Here is a 12,769-nt window from a genome sequence, read left to right on the forward strand (position 1 = left end):
AACCATCATAAAAACAAGCATTTTATTGCTATGGACCACATCAGAAATAGCAAGCTAATGCTATGATGTTACTAATCCTCAAGTCTTCAATGGTCTCACCCCACATCCAACTGTCTCTCTGTCCTGTATTAAAAACATCATCAAATTGGGTAAAGAAAAATAGTTTTGTCTTTGTATTTTGCATGTGAGTAACAGGATGGATCATACAGTGTTCAGATTTCTTTTCAGCTGATAGAACTGTGGGGCCCATACCTCATGCATGGCCACTTTAGGGACATTTTTGGAGAAGGCAACAAGGGTGGAAGGGGAGCAGCGGTGAGGCAATGAAACACAATGGTGGAAGGATTTCAAGGCATGACTGCTGACAAGTCTGCATGGAAGCTGTTCTGCCAGCTGGCGTATGAACCTTTCAATCAGCAGAAATGAAGTGCATTACAGAAGTGGATAAAGAAGAATTTTTCAGATCAAGTGCCAAAAATAAGAAGGGCCGTACTGGATCGGTGCTTTAATCCCTGAACTGTCCCAGAATGTCAGAATGAGTAGATTGCTAACTAGTACAGGGAAAAAGATTTTTGAGGGGAGGAATCTTCTCATTTTTACTGACTTCTTATTACAGCTCATCAGCCTCCCAGGCCAGTGGGTAACAGTCTAAGCTTGTGAAGACACAGTTATTTTATTAACCTGTTAAAATGGCCAAATCTTAGGCAGCTGCCGCTGGGACAGGCTGAAAACCCTGCCAGCCCATAAGGCTTGTCAAGACTTTAACAGTTAAAGAGTACAACAGGAATCTGAAACCATTTTCTGTCTCTGTTTAGGCTTACTTACCTGAATGCCTGCCCATGGTGGTGTTTTGCACACGTGGAGTTTAGAAAGAAAGGATGCAGGGAGGCTGGGCGGTTACAGCGCTGCAGGGGTGCGGGTGCCCAGGCGCCAGCAGCGGGGGGCTGCAAGGTGGCCTCTGCGGGGGGCAGCCAGGGCTGCCCCAAGGCTCCTCAGCTGGCCCCAACAGACCCACCGCAGGGCATGCCGAGCCCCGCAGCCAAGACAGGGGCCTCCCTGTGAAAACGTATTTAAGAAAGGGCAAGAACCAGCACACAGGCTGAGGAAGAGGGAAGAAAAAGAGCAAGAAACAGCCCTGCAGGCACCAGTCCCAGCAGCAGTGAGGTGCGGGGGCAAGCGCTTGAGGCACCAGATCAGGCATTTCCCCGATGCTGAGAGGACCGTGCTGGAGCACATGTCCACGCTGTAGCCTGTGGAGGACCTCGCGCCAGAGCAGGTATTCTGGAAGGACTGCAGCCCATGTGGAAAGCACACACCAGAGCAGGGAAACAGCCAGTCGCCATGGGCTGGACTGCTACCCCCTTCCCCTCATCCATCCTGCGCTTCAGGACATGGGCAGAGGGGCTGGGAGCGAAGCTGAGCCTAAAAGGCAGGAGGATGCTGATTTTTTTTCTTTCTTTCCCACTATATAAATCTATTTTAATAATACGCTAAAATAACATTCCCCAAGTCAACTCTGTGCTACCTGTGACAGTACCCAGTCTGCAGTCTCCTCATCTGTATCCCAAAGCACAAGCTTTCTCATCCTCTTTCGTCCCCCTTGCCCTGTTGAGGGGGGAGTGAGAGCAGCAGGGTGGACGGCTGGCTGCTGGCCAAGGCTAACCCACCACCGACACTCAAACTGAGAAGCGATACAAAGGGAAGGCTGAAGATTTTAGCAGAGATCGTGTAAAATCATTTCTTCCACTGATGGGTCTACCATAACTATTAAGTCATTAATTACACATGTTAAAGAATCTAGCTGAATAAAACTAACAGATTTAATGTCTCTTGCAGTTAATGCAAATGTGATATTAACAAGTACAGAAAAAAAAATGAAATATAGTTTATCAACAAGTATAACATTGGTATATTTACAACAAAATCCCTCTCAGAAATATCTTGAGAAGGTGTTTCAAGAAATAATCTATTTTTCACACATAAAAAAAGGACTGCAGATGGGTTTTAAAATAAGACATTTACTTAAATGCTTTCTCTCTTGATGAGAAGACTGTTTAGGAAAACCCTTTTATGTTTGAACTTCAATCAGAACGAATTTGTTCTAAGAACTCTTCTAGTAAAAATTAATTTATTTTTGTTACCATTTTGCATCTTACATTGGGCTGCTTTTTTTTTTTTTTTTAAAGGAATTGTTCAAGTTATGGACACAAGTTCTCTTAAGTAGCCAATGTTTAAACCTGTTCTACTTTGCTAAGCTTTTTCAGTTTAAGGCTATCTAATAGATTCTAGGGAAGAAAAAAATGAAAAAAATTGCATCTACTTTCCAAACCTAGATTTTACAAAAATCCAGCTATTACCTTTTGGTCTTTAATATTGTAAGAATAAAACTGAACCAAAACAAAATCTTCCTGAGATAACTTTGTTTGCCCTTGGTGGTATTTTTTTATTATTATTATTTGCTAAAACATTCACGTTGCACTTTGAAATTCATCATTTAGATGGTATAAACCCAAAAAATATCTCCTATTTTAATGGTATAAGGAAACTGTCTGCAAACAATCTAGCTCCAGGAGTCAGATGAAGATAGCTAACATGACAAGACCCCTCAGGATGACACAAAAACTATCTATCTAGACACTATCTTGCAGACTATAAAGGATATGGAACTAGTTGCTAAAGCTGTTTCCTCTCTTAGCATAGCACATGCTCAAGTTCTTCAACACTTATGCTTCACAAATATTCATGATGATTTAAAAAGGTGGCTCTGTAATGGCCTTAAAAGAATAATTCCGGGCACGAGCACGCCCGAGCGCTTGTTGACGCAGCCAGTCGTGTGACACTAGATTTTCCATCCGGTCACTGGGGGGCAGTAGGTGCCGTAAATGATCCCTTAACTGGCGCTGTATTAGAAGCGTGCACAGAGGTGATCTCCCACAGCTCTGCTTCTTTTTGCTTTGTTTGCTGAATGTTACAGCCAAGTATACCCAAAGGCAGATGATCTAGTACCTACATTGCTGCCTTCTGGAATTCTTGCAGTGATAGAGTACAGAGAAGAACGAGGTCACTTTAATGGCTATCAGTGTACACCGTCTTATCCGGAGCCTAACTAAGATTACTAAGGATGTCTGTAAAATCCCTCTGAGCTCTATAGGCAAAAATTTAGCATTATGCATTGACAGCACAGATCCTACAAGTGATGCAGTGGAATTTTGCAGATATTTGCTCATGAATACATCAATGTAGAATAACGACAACGTTCAATTTCAAACTCTTATAAACATATCTGCAGCTAATAGTAATACTTTTCCAACTCCAGATGATTCTGAACTTACTTTTTTTTTTTCTTTTGATTCCTTTTTTGAAAGCAAAAGCAGTTCCCAGAATTTCTACAGGGGAAAAGGCAGGCCTGTGGTTCCTTTACTAGTATTTTGTCTACTGCATCATGTTCTGATTTTTCACTGTGTGAGAAAACCTTTAAGAACAACAGTGTAAACTTGATGGTTTACACGTAAGCCATGCTTATGTTAGATAATTAACTAACATTACGATGTAGGGTTCAGATATATCCCAAAGATAGATCAAGATTTTTCCTTTGTTCTTATAGAAGAAATGATGTGCCAAGTTATGAATTATTTACAATCAATTATTTTTAGTTCCTGCTGAAAGGAGCATCCTGACATTTCTAACTCAGGTTTTTCTCATTCTTTAGGCTGACAAACCAGAAAGGATAGATTACTCTGCTACTCAATAATAAGCTATTTGGGCCTAACAACTATGTACACCAAGAACTAAGAAGCAGATGTGGTAACTAAAATTCCTAAAGAAAGATGGACATTTCTCAATCCATTCACTGCACCAGGAAGATCAGTACTAAGCAAATGACCTTGCCTATAACCCTTCCCCAAACATTTCAATACTTGTGGATATACAGCACTGCTTTCTAAATCTAAACGTAAACTTGCAATGCAGAACAGTAAATTCTCAAGGCCAAGGACATTACATTCATATGTTACTGCAAAACACAGCACTTCCTGCATTAAACGCATTTCCCAATCTGAAAAGAAGCCAGTATGAAAAAGATGGGGACACAAAGGAAGTCATTACTACCAGCACAGTTTGCTGCAGCTAAAACATGCTGTTTAGGTACGGTCACTTTCTGTGAATGTTAAAGGAAAGAAAAACTTGAAAAAGGTACCTGAAAATTAACAGCAGCTTTGGTGGACACAGAAACTAAAATAAGGGAATAGATTCCCCTGTCGCTGAGAATTCAAGATGTGATAAGGGAAATGAACACTCCAAGGTAATAAAAACACTTCTTTTGCTCTGTGTTGGTCTAGACTAAACCCAGTTATAAAACAATTGACCACTAGAGCTACAGTTACAATAAGCCCTTTCTCCCAAATAATTAATTAATGTAAACAGCTTTGTTGGACCTTCAAAAATACTATAGCAGGGCAAAACAGTACAAGTCAGAGACAAACTGAGATTATTACTTCCATTTAAAAAAGGTTTTAAAATCAGTATCATGAAATTTTTGATTACGGGTTAATACTGTCTTTTCCTTCTTTTATCTATCATGTATCAAAGATTGAAGGAGCATGCACAAAGCCAAAGGTCTTAGGGCCATCACATATATGACCTCACCAGGTGACCTCCACCTGACTCAGTAGAGAGAGTTAACTCAGCAGCAGTTACCCATTGTTTGGAAGATCAATATCCTTCACTTGGTAATCAGAAATAGTGCCCACTGATTGAGGGAAGGAAGGTGAATTCTGTAGTAAGTTTTATTTCAAAAGTAAGAAGTCCATGTACTACAAAATTGTATTTTATTTCACTAAATATGAGTGGATTTGGAGATGAAAGAAGCTGAAGGTAGAAACTTAAACGCTAAGAAAAGGAAGTTGCTTTACAACAACTTCTATTCCACTCCTTCCCTGAGAATAAGCGGTTGTAAAACCCTTATGGTGTTTGCATATACAAATGCAGAGAGAAACCCTCAAATTCTTACCTTATGAAGAGCGGCTTCCACAGATCTCATATGACTAATAATCAATTCTTTGTCTCTATTAAAAGAGGGGGGGGGGGAAACAGAGTAGTTAATAGAACTGAAGCTCTACTGATGTAGAAATTAATTTTCTGCTACTTTAAAAGCATCATGTCTTCAAAAAGAATTGTTGATAACTCAGACTCGTGTTTGTATCTCTACCTTTTGTATCTCCAGTGTAAACCTTATAAGGTAGCTCATGGACTACTGTTTGGCATGTTTCTATATGAAAGATGTTTCTGTTTGGGTAAGCAATTAAACTAGCTGTATTTACAGGCAAACCAATGAACAACCACCATCTTCTTGGAGAAGAAACTGCAACCTTGGATAAAAAGGGCATGCTGAATAACCCAGACTCTACCAGGAAGAGATTACATTCTCATGCTGGAAAACACTGACAAATTCCAGTTTTTACCAATTATATGGGCTTAACAACTATGTACTTATATGCATCTAAGTCTTCCTGTCTTTTCTAAACCCGAACATTCCACAGGTCCGTCTCCAAAAGAAGTCTAGTCAAGGATCCTATCATTACAAAACAGAAGTTTGGAAAATTAAATACTATCCTCATGAGTTTTTGTAGGTTAGGGCTTCAGTAAGAAAGACAGCTTTGATCAGTTCTTCTTCCACAAAAAAACCTTGGTCTCATCCAATGCATTGACAGAAACAGAATTAAAGTTGCATAATACCATAAGACTATGGAGAACAAGACAATGTGACCAACAAAACAACACAGGAAATCAAGTGGAAACCACGCCAGAAAAGCTAACACACCTTAATATTCCAGGACTGTCTTTTACCTTGCCAGCTATGTGAATATTTTGTTCGAGCTCTTACAGTTCCTAAAACAAATGTAATAGAAACACAGAATCATTTAGGTTGGAAAACATCTTTAACATCATTGAATCCAACCGTTAACCTAGCACTGTCAAGTCCACCACTAAACCATGTCCCTAAGCACCACATCTACATGTCTTTTAACTAGCTCCAGGTATCGTGACTCAACCTCTACCCTGGGCAGCCTGTTCCAATGCTTGACAACCCTTTCAGTGAATAAGTTTTTCCTAATATCCAGTCTAAACCTCCCCTGGCACAACTTGAGGCCATTTGCTCTCAGTCCTATCACTTGCTACTTGGGAGGACAGATGGACACCCACCTTGCTGCAACCTCCTTTCAGGTAGTTCTAGAGAGCTATAAGGTCTCCCCTCAGTCTCCTTTTCTCCAGTCAAAACCATGGCATTCTGCCTGGAATAACTGCTGCTTCTTCATTTTTTGATTCATACGACCCTAGCAGCAAATACCAAAAGTTGACCCTAAAAGTAGGACTGGCTTTTACACTCCTAGTAAAGCTGTCAGAGATTTTTCTCTTTTCTCCTGCCCTTCTTTGGACTAGATTGATAGGAACATGCTGTTCACCTTCTCTGTTGGCCTCATTTATGTAGGGACTGCTATTTCTCTGGGTGAAGTCAGTTCTAGAGAGCCAGTTCAACACCATTAATTTCAAAGTTAGTTACTGACAGAAAAGCCAGTCTTTTCCTCGCATACTCTCAAATGCTCACCATAAAAAGGAAAGTATCTTTAGATGGAATTTTGGATCCAGGTTAATAGGTGGTTCCCAGGTTCTTATTTTTGTGAACAGAAAGACCTCTGACTATGGTAGATTTATTACCTTAAAAAACATCTTCAAATCGAATCTGGTAATATTTATTTATAGCACCTAGGAAAATAGCTTTAAAAATTAATCTATTGCACCTCTACATGCCAGGATCCACATTTAGTTCACTGTATTTCATATATTCATCAACTGCTACACGTGTAAGGGAAATTGGAATTGGATCATAGAAGTATTCTCTGGGATTATTATCCAGAAATGTAGTTCAGGCACGAGGAACATGCTTTACATCATTTTTTATACAATAGCTGGGGTGAAGGTTTCGTAGGGGATTTCTGTATAGCAGAAAAATGACAAAAGGCTACTAAATTTCTGTCAAGTTCACTAACAGACACTTTTATTAATACTGCTTCCTACTCTGGAGGAAAGTGGAACAGAACTGCTGGCAACCACTGCAAGAAAATCAAGATAGCCATTCTCAGAATGAGCCAGCTATCTTGCTATCCTTTGAAGATGTACAAAAGATTATGAAAAAAACTTGAAAGACACCCATTTATTCCTTATAACCACTCAGGTTAAGGAAAAGGCATTAAAATAAGATTTTCTGGACAAAAGTAAAGTGTATTTCACCTATTTTGCTTATATTTCCGAAGAGGAAAAAAAAAGACATTTGTTATGAAGACTTGGTAGAACAATAAATGGTATGGGTTTTTTCTTTGTCAATACTCAACTTCTATACACAGAAATAAAGGCAGTTTTAAAACCACTTCACATTAAAATAACCTCTTCTGAATATACGAAGGGCCACAGGCAATGATCTTTACTAGAGTGCATAAAACAGGTTCGGGCAGGGTGAAAAGGGGCAAGCTTTCCAGAACAAACCCTTCTTCAGGTGACATCTGGATTAATACACTCATAACAAATAAGATTTATCATTTTAATTAGCATTAATTAAACATTTCACTGGTAACTATATGAATTATATTATTTCACTTGTGCATAAAACCCTTAAAGCTTCCAAGCTATTGTTCTTCAGAGGTCAAATGTATCCCAGGCATAATGAGAAATTTTAATTTTAAATTAAACTTACTGTAAATCTTAGCCATGGACCAACAATATTCAAAGTATGTGCTACAACAAGTGTAATGGATAAAAAGATAAATCTTTGCAGACTGTGTTATCTGAATTTATGACTGTAAAAGGATAGTAGTAATCTCATTCAAGTCAATGGAACATCTTTTGACTACCAATCTTTTCACGATTGGTCCCTGAACACATTTCCTTCCACGCTCCAGGTAATGGTATAAAAAGGCACGGGTTTTACGTCAAATCCAAAACTCTCTGAAACCAGCTGTAAGATCTATCCACAGATAGACTAGGTCCAAAATGGGTTTCAGCCCATTCTGTATTTATTATAAACAAATTTTATCTCTCTATAAAAAGTGACATGGAAATAGAAAAAACAAGCAATCATTTCTTAAATAAACAGAGCACTAGAGATCTGCCAAAAAGATGGTTGTCACATCACTAATTGGCAAAAAAAAAAAAAAAATGCCCATGCTATTTCAGGACCCAAAATTTAAAGCACTACGATGGGCTAACTACAGAAAACATAGCTCTAGTATCTTGAACTAACAGTTTTCTTTTTAGAAGACTATCACTGAATTTCAAAGAGAGACAGATGTACTTTTGTTTTCCAGCATTACATTAGCCAGGGCTAAAACCCTGTGCATGAAAGTAAGAATTGATCTTTTGTCTGTTTTAAGTGATCTCCCCAAGGTCCCAGCGCTCACTTCGCTGCCATGCAGAGGGCACTCTCTGCATCACGGATGCTCTCTTTCAGTCCACGCTTGTCCTGCTCCAGCTGGGCAAGAAGTCTATTGAGCTGACGCAGAGATTGATCTTTTCTTCTCAGCTCTGTCTCTGCCTTGGAGAGTCTCTGCAAGCAGACAGAAAGCAGAGTTACTTGTCAGCCCAAATAATTAACTTCAATTTATGCCACAGGCTATTAAACAAAGTGGAAAACAGACTGACTGTGAAGTAGATTTGGACCATTACATACTAAGGTTTTATGAATTCTCCAGCAAAACCATTACAACTCAGGACACACGCCCCCGTTTTAGTATATTTCCTATGTACAAGTATGTTTTATAAAATAAAGTGATTTGTTGATCAACAGAACATATGTAACAAAATACTCTCAAAACTTAATTTAAAATGAAAACTAAAGAAAAGAATTCACAAGTAAAGAAAGGGAATAAACGAAGTAGCATTTATTTAAATACTCTCCGTTATTCAGAAATTTCAGGATTAAAAAAAGAACCTAACATTCTTGTTAGTGCATTAAGCATAGTTTTGCTGTAATTCTTGCTAAGAATAAATCACTATTTTGTGGAGCTTTCACTATTTTATTGTAAGTTTTCCAATATGCAAAATACTACATGTATATTTTTTTAATGTTTCTCTCCAGCTTAGAAGTAACACAACATGCTTTAAATCAATTCAGATTAATCCAATAGATGACAAATAGCACACAAAACTAATTAATACAGAACACAGCTAGTTGCTACTCCTTTCTGCTGGGATAAATCAATACTTTTATAGACTGGAGTATTAATAATGTGATTTCATAGTTTGTTAAATGTGTATATTACTTACAGCTGTTAATTGCCTTTTTAGAAAGAAATTATAATTTGTGGCTAATACACATTCTTTTACAAAATGCAAATTCCCTGAGAGATTCTAAACCAAGACAGAAGGATACAGAAGGCTGCACAGTTGCAAGACTGAGCTCTTGCACCTTGTTTTTAAGATTTATAGACATATTTTCTGCTTAAGTTCTAAGAATGCGCTGCATAATTTGTACTCAGGAGTACTTGACCTGAATGTAGAACACGGAGAACATATATTATGCTGCAGATATGTATTAAGAACAGTATATACAAAACGCTGATGGAAATTTAGAAAACTCAACTAAGCTGAAAAAGCTTCAGGCCTAGCCAAGAGTCAAAGGCACTTCAAGAAACAGTATGCTAGAGAAAAATTCCCTAAAATAACAAAGAACACAATAACACTGCATAAACCTGCAAAATAAACTGAAATCTGTGGATTGGCATATGTTTTCTTCAAACTGTCCTGAAGACAAAAAAGCAACCCGTTATTTCAACAGTGTGATTGGATCGAAGGTACAGCACCACTACCCAAACTCCCTGTTCAGCAATTTACAAAATCCAGGCTGAGATTAATCACCGTGGTAAGAAAAAAAAAAAAAAAAAAAAAAAATCAGGAGTTTATTTAAGAAACTCTACCTCTCAGAAATGTTAATATTTGTCTTGCTCAAATTAATGCAGGTTGAATAACTCTCTTCTGCCTCTCATGTCATTATTTTCAATGAAGAATGCTATTTTTCATCTAAGAAAAGAGAAATGCACAGATCTCATTCTTCCACTGCATTATTAGCATAAAGACATCCAAAACTAAAGTGTTGCTTTCAGAAATTCTACCCTAATGCCACTAGCAGCTATCAAAGCTTTGCCTGAAGAGATGAATTTGTGAATTGTCAGATTTTCAGAAAAGTTTTTTCCAAAAAACCCTGATGTGGATTAGCAAGGATAAACAGAGTTGTCTTTTAATTTAAGAACAAAGAATATTACCTTCTTCCATTTACTGTGTTTACTGTTTGTTTTAGGCTAAGTCAGCACTGAGGGAACAGCTTTGGAAACAGAGTCGAGTTGTCCTTGTCCTGTCCCCTGTCCTGTCCCCCTGCCCACTCCCCACCCGCTCCCACCCCACCCCACCACTGCTTTTCCCATCTTTTGGCAAACAAAATTTATTGAACAGAGAACTATTGTCTCTGGTGACAATGCTCTGTCCACCCCACTTTCCCTTCTGACTGGAAAATCTGTTTTTAAGATGCAGCCACAGGTCTGAGCTCTGGACAATACAGAATACATAATTCTGCTAGTATTTTGATGCAAGCAACTTCAGATGTAGAGACTGCTGGAACAGAGTCTAGCTCCAAGATGCTTGTGGTCTAAAAGAGTGATGACAGACAGGACAATAGAAATATTATGCACATTTATTTCATTTTCATTAGCTAGCTATCATTCTACAGAGGCTGAAGAGTTGTCTGCTCCCACATAAAGGTTTCATCACTGACCACAAATGGTGAAGAGACCCTCTAGCTGTCAAAATCTTACGGGAACCGCTAACTAATCTTGCTTACCAATTGCAATTAATGAGGCAATAAAAGGCATGAAAGCATGAAGCCTAAACTCTTTCAGAGGCACAGCCAGCAATCTACACTAGCTAGTGACGAAGCAATATACAAGCGATTAAATCAAGTATCTCACTGAACAGCTGCTTTATTATATACAAGTCTTTCACTGTTATTTACAGAAAACTCCAAAGGACTCAGAATTTACCTATCAATAATAATGGAATATCCAGGCAAAACGTAAACTGATTTTAGCACTCTCAAAAGTAGTTCAGCATTCACTTGAAGCTCCTTGCTACTGTGGGTTAAAGTCAAGCCTTGGAAATTGCTCAACTACAGTGTGGAGCATTCTAAAGTAATGGCTGCTAAGCCTCTCTTTTTTCCTTCTTCAGATTGATCTAATTAAAACCCTTGATAAACTTTATGGACTCTAATATTTCCAGCTGAGTGACTGAAACCAAGAGGGTGTGCCGCAAGGCAGCAAGGCAACAATGATAAGCAGCAGGTTAGCCACTAATTTCTCAGCCAGGGTTGATTGTGAAAGTGTGATGTTCTGATATCCAAGAAAGTGTTCAGGAGAGAATAGGATAAATCAAGTTTAATAACTCTGCTCCTAATTGTTCCCTCAATGCTCTACTCTAATTACTTGGAGAACTCTCCTGACTGTCACCTGATATTAAGTTGTTGGAGGCTGAGTGTGGAGCAGTGAGATAATCAATAAACATTTAGTGGGGAGAAGAATGAAGATCCCGTTAAGCAGTGGGAACCTGCAGCACCCAAAGCCCTTCTGCTCATGAGAAAACCTATGGGAGAGCCATAGTGATTGCAAAGCAATAATCCAAAGCACTGGTTTTAGGCCTTGAGGCCTTTAGGCAACAGTACTTTTGAGAAAAAAAGGTTAACACGGTCACCCTAATTACAGCCCATTTTCACATTCTTCATATATAAGCTAAGACAAGCCAATTAGGTAGAAAGGAAGATAAGGGAAATTTTATTTGTATACTAATTAAACCCCTGATGAAATTAAAGGAAAAACATACAGCTCTGTAATTGTGTCTGAGAAAGGTCACTTCAGGTTCAGTTATCAGAAAAGCACAGCCTTGAGATATTTCACTTAATCCACAATATAGCCCTTATTTTGCCCCCCAGGTCTGAGTATTTACAAAAATAAGAAAATTTCAAAACCTGATAATACATTTATCTTTAAATGTTTTCTGTGGACAATTACAACCATTAGAAAGTTGAGGCTAAATATGATAAGAATGAAGGTTTTAAAAACCTACTATGTCTGCACATAGTTCTGTGAAGATGCTGAGCTTTCACTTTCAAGCACAAGTGATTCTGAACCAACTTAGAAGCCAAACTCCAATTTACTGACATTCTATAAACTGTCAGTTACCTGTTTCGTTCAGATGTTTAGGCATTCAGGTGCTAATTCAGACATCAGTGCACTCCTTCCTCTACACTCCACCAAAATCTCACAGATCAGTTGAGTTTTCATCAGAACCTTAGGAGTTCCCTTTAGAGATACTTTAAATTTAGGCTTTTCCCGCCCCTGCCCCACCCCACCCCCACCCCCCATAAACTGAGCATGAAAAAACATTTGTTGGAGAGAACAGCAAGTAACTGATAGCACCGAAGAAAAATCTCATTGGATGTCTGTTGGCTGGGTCCTTCCACAGAGAGAGTTAACAAGATTAGGCTTTGCAGTGAGGAATCTCTTCAAAACCGGTTACAAAAATAAATTGAAGTTTAACACTGTCATTCTTTACAGACAAAAAAGCACTCTATTCAAAAGGTAACAGATGGTCAATCATTCCAGACAAATGATGACAGTCATACAGTTTAAATCCCTGCAAAACATGTGCGACACATTTATACTGAGAGCATATTTTC

The 12,769-nt window shown here is 38.5% G+C and overlaps 1 protein-coding gene across 1 annotated transcript in view; it reads right to left on the bottom strand.

Moving 5' to 3' along the window:
* Positions 1-12,769, bottom strand: part of CCDC171 (coiled-coil domain containing 171) — a 149,385-nt gene that overhangs the window by 50,268 nt on the left and 86,348 nt on the right. Inside the window, 2 exon segments of the mRNA XM_037373775.1 lie at positions 5,009-5,063; positions 8,451-8,596. Of these exon segments, the coding sequence (XP_037229672.1) occupies positions 5,009-5,063; positions 8,451-8,596 (201 nt within the window).

The sequence above is a fragment of the Falco rusticolus genome, chromosome Z, assembly GCF_015220075.1.
Source record: "Falco rusticolus isolate bFalRus1 chromosome Z, bFalRus1.pri, whole genome shotgun sequence".
Taxonomy (NCBI): domain Eukaryota; kingdom Metazoa; phylum Chordata; class Aves; order Falconiformes; family Falconidae; genus Falco; species Falco rusticolus.